Source organism: Chaetodon auriga, chromosome 16 (assembly GCF_051107435.1).
Source record: "Chaetodon auriga isolate fChaAug3 chromosome 16, fChaAug3.hap1, whole genome shotgun sequence".
Lineage (NCBI taxonomy): Eukaryota > Metazoa > Chordata > Actinopteri > Chaetodontiformes > Chaetodontidae > Chaetodon > Chaetodon auriga.
In genome coordinates this window covers 21220484-21229499 of record NC_135089.1, presented here as the reverse complement: position 1 = coordinate 21229499, position 9016 = coordinate 21220484, and the positions used below count along the sequence as shown (strand labels likewise).

General features: G+C 40.2%; 1 protein-coding gene across 1 annotated transcript; it reads right to left on the bottom strand.

Moving 5' to 3' along the window:
- Positions 1 to 2778: 2778 nt before the first annotated feature.
- Positions 2779 to 6857, bottom strand: eve1 (even-skipped-like1). The gene is given in 4 exon segments (XM_076752187.1): positions 2779 to 3264; positions 6305 to 6519; positions 6522 to 6549; positions 6816 to 6857. Coding segments are annotated over 4 exon segments (771 nt in total).
- Positions 6858 to 9016: the final 2159 nt, after the last annotated feature.

Sequence of the window (9016 nt, the reverse complement as noted above, 5' to 3'; positions counted from 1 at the left end):
TACCAATAAGTCTATCTTCTGGTCATGAACTGCCAAGAAACAATCGCATTCTGTAAGCAATCCTTTTAAGGCCCTTATTAATGGAATCATTTTGTAATCACAATAACATGTATGACCATCATGTGAGTGGTGTTTTGCTTGATCTGGTCATCAAACCAAGGTTGAGTTGCTCTCTTTTACTTGAGAAAGAAAATGAACCCATTGGGTTCAATAAAGTGCAATAAACAATAAAGTATGAATTCCTGCCTTTTGTACTTTGTGATTATTGTTTCCATACAGTCACGGATTGAACAATTGCTGTTTTGAGTAAATAAATAATAATATGTATAATAAGGTAATAATAAGTTTAGCATAAAAACTAATTCATCGTGGATATTTTAGTAAATGTCATCATTTTGAACTCTAAGGAATATAAGTAAGTACAAAGGGGTCGTGTGTTAATATGTCGGTTTTGTTCTTTGCACTTTTGCACTTTTTAAATATTCATTCCTTTTTATTTTATCTTAGTTAATACAGACACATTTGAACTGTGTTGGCTCTTTATTAATTAGTTTAATATCTTACAGAAAATGATCTACGTACAATTCATTACTTCACATGTGGTGACACAGTAAAACACCATTTTCCTTCTTCTGGTATGTGAGTGCAAATGGTGTCAGTCATTAGACAAAATGGATAAAACCTGAACAAATATTTTGCTAGCATTCATTCTACAGTAACAATTAGATTAACCCCTTAAACCATAAAGTCAGAGCTACAAAATGACATGAAATGAGGCCATTGTCGTCTACAGTAACTGCCACTGTTGTGCAACCTGAACAAACATACAGGTCATATGCTTCTATCTGTGGCTGTGGGTGTGGTGTTAGCAGCAGGAAAAGCCTGTCTCTGTTCTATGGAGTTTTATGGCTGTGTAATGTAAAAGGGGATCACTTCATGACTTGTTTGATGTCAGAGTAAAGGACAGCAAATTGAGGAAAAAAAAAAAAAAATCATCCTATAGACACATATTGTTTCAAATCTTCAAGTAATTGTTCAGTCACATATCAGGATTATCTTACAGTAAGTGATGACACAGAGACATTAGGAACATTTTCCTATGACACAGAACATCTTGAATTTCATGATCTTGATCTCAAGTTAGGAACCAGAGATTGTGTGGTTGAACATTGAGGGAAATGTGCCTATCCACTTTCATTCTGAGAGTGAGATGACAGGATCAATCTCATGTCTGTGTGAAGTACAGCTGGAGTCAAACATGGTTTTATATATATATATACCTGTATGGGCAAGAGATTTTATCAAGAGAGGAAACAGATAGGCGAGAGATTGTTATTGATCTTCTCATCTGATTCTCAGAAAGACAGTGAAGAAGTGTACCTCGCAAAATATTGAAGCATTTGTTGATGCAGAGGCTAGCACGAGGCTACAGTTACACTTTCGCACTTACAGTCACACATTTCTACAGAATTGCATGAGAATTTATTCCATATGTTTTTTGAACACAGTTTGTGCACTAAGTCCTGTCAGTAAATGCATTCTAGCATGATCACAGAATGACTGAAACTCTGCCAGAGGCACAACTAATGCACACAACCACTTGGCCTCTAGTTGCATTGGAATTCAATGTGTTCTCTCTCTTCTACTTTCCATACATGAAATAGTCAAATATGTCAATGAATGCAAGTTAAAACTTAAAGTTTCACAAATAAATAAAAGCAGTAGTCATTAGTGGTGCAGCGCAGGAAACAATAGAAAGCAACTCCAAAACCATAATATGTACATTAAATCTTCACTTGGTGCAATTGTGCTTTTGCAGAGGATGACTTCAGAATATCTCTTTGGGTTTCTTTTCTCTTCATCTTCCCTCCTCTGACTCTGAATCACATCAAACAAGCACACTGCCACAAACTAATGTGTGCACACTTACTCTTGCTGCCGTTGAAAATCAGCATGGTATTTACCAGCCTTTCTCTAACTGACTGCAGGAATATTTGCTTGTGCTGAAGACTACCACATGTACCTAAACAAAGCTAACCTCTCCACCTGGATGTACAAAAAGTGGTGGGAGGAAATCCTCAAAAACAGAAGGTCAAACTATTCTGTGTAGCTTGCGTTGTGGTTTTTGAAGAATAACAACAAAAAATTTGACTATACTCACTATGTTCTGAAAAGTTTTCCATAGTCTGTGTTTAAAATCAGTTTTCCAGTGAAAAGGAGGAGTCATTTGTATAAAGATTATAATTTTAAAATCATGGAAACCTTTAACCCTAGTTCACACTGAAAATGTAATGCCAGTCAGGGACTTTTTTGTACAACCATGATGATATTAATTTCTGCAGTAAGTATACTGTGGTGTTAACACCAGGCTTAAAAGCATGTGTAGGCTGGCAGTTACACAGACAAAATGTTGGACATGCTACTGAAAAGGTTTGTATTCAGGTCAGTCTACTGAATTTGATGAAATAATTGGACAGCCTACCAGTACACTGCAAATATTTAAACATGTGCCTCCAGTTATTCAGCAGTGTTATGTGAGTATTGTTTTAAGATGAAACCTTTGAACTGGGTGTTTCTGGTTCTTGTTTTGAGGGGCCCCTGAGTCTCATCTTTAGAGTTATACAATAGCCAGTGAAACTCTTAGTGTATTGCCATTGCAACTTGGCAAGCTCCGCCATGTAGATAGCATTAATGGAAGTCACAGTGAGTATACTGCTATTTGTTTGCAGCAGCTTATTTGACAGCAGTTTGACAGCCTTGGAGAGTGTCTGCCTGGTGTTAGACCATCTCTTCCCTCCGCTCCAGACCAGCAGGCTGGATGTTGGCTTTGGGACTCCGGGGTTGGCTCAGTCCCAGTGCCTCCCCTCTGGCTTTGAGCAGTTGTTCTGGTCCCCAGTGCAGGCAGAGGGGGCAGGGACATGAGGCGGGGTGGTGCATGATACTGGTGGAGGGGTAGAGGGCTGCTGTGGTTGGAGGCAGCCCTCCTGGTCGGTTGTGGTACTGGGAGAGGCGGAGTGCATCCAAGGCTCTCATGGGTGTGCTGTAGCGACTGTGAACAGAGGATGCTGGTGAGGAGAGAGCCAGGGGGTAGTGGTGGTGGAGGGGAAGGTGTGGGAGGTGGGGCGGGATGAAGGGATATGGTAAGGTGGAGGACGGAGAGCCACGGCCCATCAGGAGTGCCCCCAGTGGGTCGACAAGAGGGTGAGGCCATGGCAAGGAGTGTCTCTGCCGTTTGTCCTTCATCCTCCTGTTCTGGAACCACACCTGGAGAGAAGGAGGTACAGACAGCAAGTAGTCATGGTTTTCAAAGTTGAACTGAAGGTGGGCTGATGTAGTTTGGGTGATGACCTGCTCAACAGTATGGCCAGCAGCTGCAGCAGCAGTGGCTCTGACATGACACAAATATTTTTAGATTCAGTGTGATTTACACTTTCAGAGCGTATGATGTCCATCTCTCTGATGTCCATCATCAATAAATGTCCATAAATGAAATCACAGAAAATGATGTTCCTTATTACTGCAGAACTTGCCTTGACAATATCACATTTTTTGTTCAACATCAAAGAATTCCAGTGGCAGCTGTCTTAACATCCATGGGTACATTCAAGCAGGAACTGCTAATAGCTAATTCAGCATACATTTAATGGAGCCAAGTTGCCAAAATGTAAACAAATACAGCATAAGCTAAAGAAACAGGGTTGTAGCCCACAGACCCACTAGACTGTACAGGTGGCAACATAATAGGTGCTTCCTGTTTACATCCCCCTAAGCCATCAAATTATGAACTGTAGTTCCAAAACTTGAAGGTTACAGTTGTCTTGATTTTGTCTGAGGGGTGCCCAAAGTGTCATTGTCAGCCTCTGGTATAGCACAGCAGACTCCAGAGATATAGATTTGAGTTTCCTCCCAATGGCTAACATCAATGCTTTGAACCATGACAGCAATCTTAACCTTACCCTGATAGTTTTAGATGACTAAAAAAAGGCCTGTATGAATCCTATTTGGAATGGTTGGTCCTTTTTGAAAGCACTGATAGTAATATTTCCATAATACAATGTTATTTGATACATGCCAATTCCTGTGGTGTTCTCGTTGTGAGTAACCAGAATATGACCACTTAAAGACAGTGGACTTCCTCACTGGACTGTGGTATAACACGTTGGTTGTTATGACTCTTTTTAAAAATATAATAAAATAAAATATACTGTCTTCAGACTATTCATTTGTTGAAAATTGGGATATGAATAAATTGAGACCAGTGTGAGAGTCATACTATTGGTAATTTGATAAAGCTGGTTCACTGTCAAGCTCTAGTTTATATTTCTGATTTATTTAATTTCTCTCCTAATAATTTACTCAGTTATTCATGATTTCAATCAAAACTCCCTTCTATGAACTCAGAGTGTAGAAAGACTGGCTCCAGACCGGTGACTTATGTGAATGTTGATAGACATTGCACAGGTTCCGTGAGTCAGAGGTGCTTACAGTTGCGCTCTGCAGTAATTGTCTTTAATTTGCTGTTAAATTGGAATTCTACTGGCACCCATTGCTAACATGCCAATGTTCTGCAGGTAAAGTTAACATGTTCACAATCATTGACATTCTAAAATTTGCTAATTGGCACTAAACAAGCTGACAAATTCTTGGTGGTGTAACATTAAAAATCAAAGGAACACCAAAGTCAGTAAGAGTTATCCTGTGAATTTTGTGGAAATCCATCCGATATTTGTCCAAAAAAGTCAAATTGCTAGTGGCAGAAAAGTGAATGGACTATCATAGTCTTTAGAATACATAGTGCAGGAACCATGAATATATTACTATGTACGGCCTAACTGCAAGTGCACAAATTGTTCTGAAAGTTGACCTGAATGTATCTAAATATTTGAATTGCTTTGCTCTCCACCTGATCACACAACATGTTTCTGCTTTGCTCTGTTGCAGCTTTAACATCTCCATCTCCTTTAAGCTTTAACGCTGAAATTGCCAAGTTGCCTGTGTGTCTGTCCAATCCTCAACTATTTTACCAGCTCATAGAATCTCCCGGAAGGCTGTTCTTCTAAAACGTCAGGTGGCAGCGTTTACAAGGCCTCGCCTTCGCATTCCTGCTCTTTCATAAAAGACCCTCCAGTAGCTGGCAGAAAGGTGGGCGCATTTACTGCGTATTAAAGCTGCTGTACTGGGCCACTGGGCCTCTATGTCAAAAGTTAGGCACTGCTAAAGCTGTCACTACTCAATCTACCATGCTGATTGAAATGACAAGTAGGAGTAAGAGGTAAGTAAGAGGAGAGATGATGGAAATCTCACAGTCATGGGAATGTTAAAGGGGTGTTGCCACTTACATGACTAGCTGTCTCAGATCTTTTGCTTGCTGTTTTGACTCATCCAAAAGAACAAAATTCTCCTACCATCACCTCTAAAGCTCATTAATGAACAAGATCTATCTTGTTTGTTTAATCTAGATTGATTGATATTGATCTTGTGATTTAATCTTGGAAGGTTGATCAATAAGTGTAAAAAGTTGAACTAGATTTTTGTTTTATGTAGGAAGAAGGTGGACAACCACATTCAAAATTTAAAGGACCAGTGTGTAAGATTTAGTGGCATCTAGTGGTGAGGTTACAGATTGCAACCGACTGAGTACCCCTCACCCTTCCTTTCCACGCATAGGAGAACTTAAAATGGCTGCTAAAATGCAAGAAGACGCTGTCTAGAGTCAGTGTTTGGTTCGTCTGTTCTGGGCCACTGTACAAACATGGCGGTGCAACATGGTGGACTCCGTGAAAAAGGACCTGCTCTGTCTGGAGATATGACGAGCTCATTCTAAGGTAACGAAAACACAACAATTCTTATTTTCAGGTGATTCTACACAAATGAAAATATAATTATGAATATTACATTCCATCTCTGCCAATAGATCCCTAAATCCTCCACACTGGACCTTTAAGACAAACAGTGCACATTGTCTAAATATCCATTCAGTTACACTATTCCTTAGTCAAGGCTTGATTCATTTGCCTGTGTGTCTCACTGTTAAGCAGTAGATTATTCCTTAGCTGGAATATCAAATGGACCCTTGGTTTGCTGTGTGCTAACTGTGTGGTTCCTGTTTGTGTCAGAATGGGTGCAGTTGACCAATCACAGAGGCTGATCAGGTTCATGGGCCTGATTTAATTGCAGTTCATTTATTTGCTGGCTATAGATCGATGTATGACACCACTATGAGTTAATATTCATCAGTTAATATTAATTATCCTAATTAATTACAAAACGCTCAACCTCACTGACTGCTGGTTAACCACAGTACCTTTATCGTGGTCTCTGGTAGGTTGAGGGCCGTGGCCAGCTCGCATCGGCGGGGTCTGGAGACGTAGCTCTCCTTGCCGTACTCCTGCTCCAGCCGGGACAGCTGCTCTCTTGTGAATGCTGTCCGGTGCCGCCGGCTTTGGTCGAGTAGGGTGCTGCGTGGGCATGGCTCCGTCTGCTCCTCTCCGCCAGGACCGTGCATGACGGCGGCGGCTGCCACCACCGTCGTCTGTCTGCCCTCTGACACTGAAATGATGTATGTAGAAGCATTAGCTTACAGGAGGCCTGTGGGGTATTTTACATTAAGGCCTAATATAAGTTCCTACCCATCAGTGGATGTGCCTTAGTTGCTGATGCCCAAATATGTCAGAGTAGGGAAACCAAACTATTAATAGGCTCTTATCTATTTGGTAGCACTAGTCATATGGAGTTACAGTGCTATATGCTAAATGCCTAATAAATGCATTATGCATTACTGTCACAAATATCTACAGGAGAGATTCAGCCATTACCTCTTGAAGCAAATGTTGAGTTTGGGGTCCTTCAGACGCCATGTCCTTTTTTTAACAGCTCAAAAAAACAAACTTAACATTATTTTATCAGCTTGTTACTTAATGACTACTGATTTTATGAGAATAGCTTGTAACTCGATTTTGAGCCGATGATGTTTGATGTTTCAGTAAATGACACATGACTTCTGTTTGGAGTCTCAGAGACTCCAGCTGTAAAACCTTATTAAACCCAATAGATTTTCAGAATGCTCTCTATCTGTGATTGGTGCTGGATGGACTTTTTACACAGTGCTACTTCCCAAATATCAAATAAGTTTATCAAGATTTGTATAACATTTTTTTTTTCATAAGAACAAGAGGGAGTTTAACCTCTCTGTGGTGTGACTGACCCCAAACAGAAGTAACATCATTCTGTAAGCTAACATACTGAACATATCTGTGAATGATTTTTTGACAATCAAAGGGAATATTTGTTAATGCATAGCTCATATAACATATAAAACATGAAATAGTTCAGTATATTACTGTATTAACGCCGATTTATAGTAATTTCCATATTTTCTGACGTCCATCAAATGTGGCAAAGAAGATTCACCACTTCAATACTTTCTACATATTGGGTTTTAATACGAAATAAAAAGAAACAATAAATTAAAAAGTAGGCCTACTTTAAGGGAAAATCTACTTGATTTTGCAGTTATTATTATTATTTACACATACAGCAGTTAGGTCTGTGGGACCCCGAGTAATGAGGACGTTAAGCCAAATGTCAACAAAACAGAAAGTTTTATCAGATTCACATTTTGTATTGTGGCCATTTTACAAATAGGCTACTTTTATACGGGATTAAGACATTGCTTCTACATTTCTCTGTACCAGAAATACAAACAGTAATCTTTGATTGTTCTGATCCTGTTACTTAACTTTTTTTGGCAGCACTTTGGCAAAGGAAGAAGTAAGTGAATCCCTGGGTCTCAGTGATGAGCAAAGTTTGCTAACATGCAGCTTTTGCATCTACTTACGCATGAGCCTGTGCTTGTGATCAAAATGTATCAAAATTCCCTCTTTGTAGTTCTTTTTCCCGGTAGATGATCAGGTCAAATATCGCTCCTCTGCGCGCAGCTCCGCTCCAGAGAGGCCGGTGAGGAGGCTGGCTGCAGTCTGACAAAAACTTCTCCCCCTCTCACTCTCACACACACTTCATCCAGGTCTGCTGAGACAGTCAGGGAGAAGATGAGGTGTTTTTGTCCCGACACCCCCCTCCTCCTCCTCCCCCCTCACCTCCTCCTTCACCACTGTTCCCTGGGGCTGCTCTCCTCTCCTCCTCTGCCCCTCTCACAGGCGCTCCAGACGGGCCGTGGTGTGCGCGGCGCCCCGGCGCGGCGCCGCGGCCCGAAGAGGTGTTAAAGGTGTTTAGGTATAAAGCCTTTGGTCTCCGTCTCGGCCTTTGTACTTTTGTTATGGAGAATTAAGGACGCACAGGCAGAGACAGAAGCCAGACCCTCATTGTTTTCCGCCGTTTGATGTGTGCGGGTTTGGAAGTAAATCATTACATGCCTAATGGCTCCAAATTGGCCGAGGTGGAGCACGGTGGGAAGGAATTATTAATTAAGACAATATTATGGCTCATTTTTAATCTTCATTTTATATTTCAGTCTTAGCTTTCCGAATTTTCTAAAAAAAAAAAAAAAAAAAGTTTTTCCCAACTTTCGCAGTCCTTGTTGGATTTCACATTTTATTGTGAAATTATGTTTCTAAGTTATGTTGTTAAATGATGGTATATGAATATTACGGTTTCATAGATTTTCGCGTGTTATGGTTATTTTTTAAAGAATTACCTTCCGTTTTTTTTTTCTTTTTTTTTCTTTTTTTCGATGGTACAGTAGAATAAGGTGGGCTGGATATGTATTTAAAGCATTTCTGGGCTATATACATATACATTTTATTTTGAAGTTCGGGTTTAGGTAGACTTATAGAACTTTTGTAATAAGAGACGCAGCACTGGTTTTGATTATATCACCAAATGATTTGAAGAAGTCTCTCTTTTGTTTTGAACAGGCGTTTAAATAATAACCAGCTCTGACAATAAAACTCGCCAGGGCAGATTAATTGAGCTTTATATGGCGTAATAGCAGTGCAGTATCAATCAAAACGCGATCCTATAAGTGTATAGCCTTGCCTCCAGTGTCGAAGCTGACCAT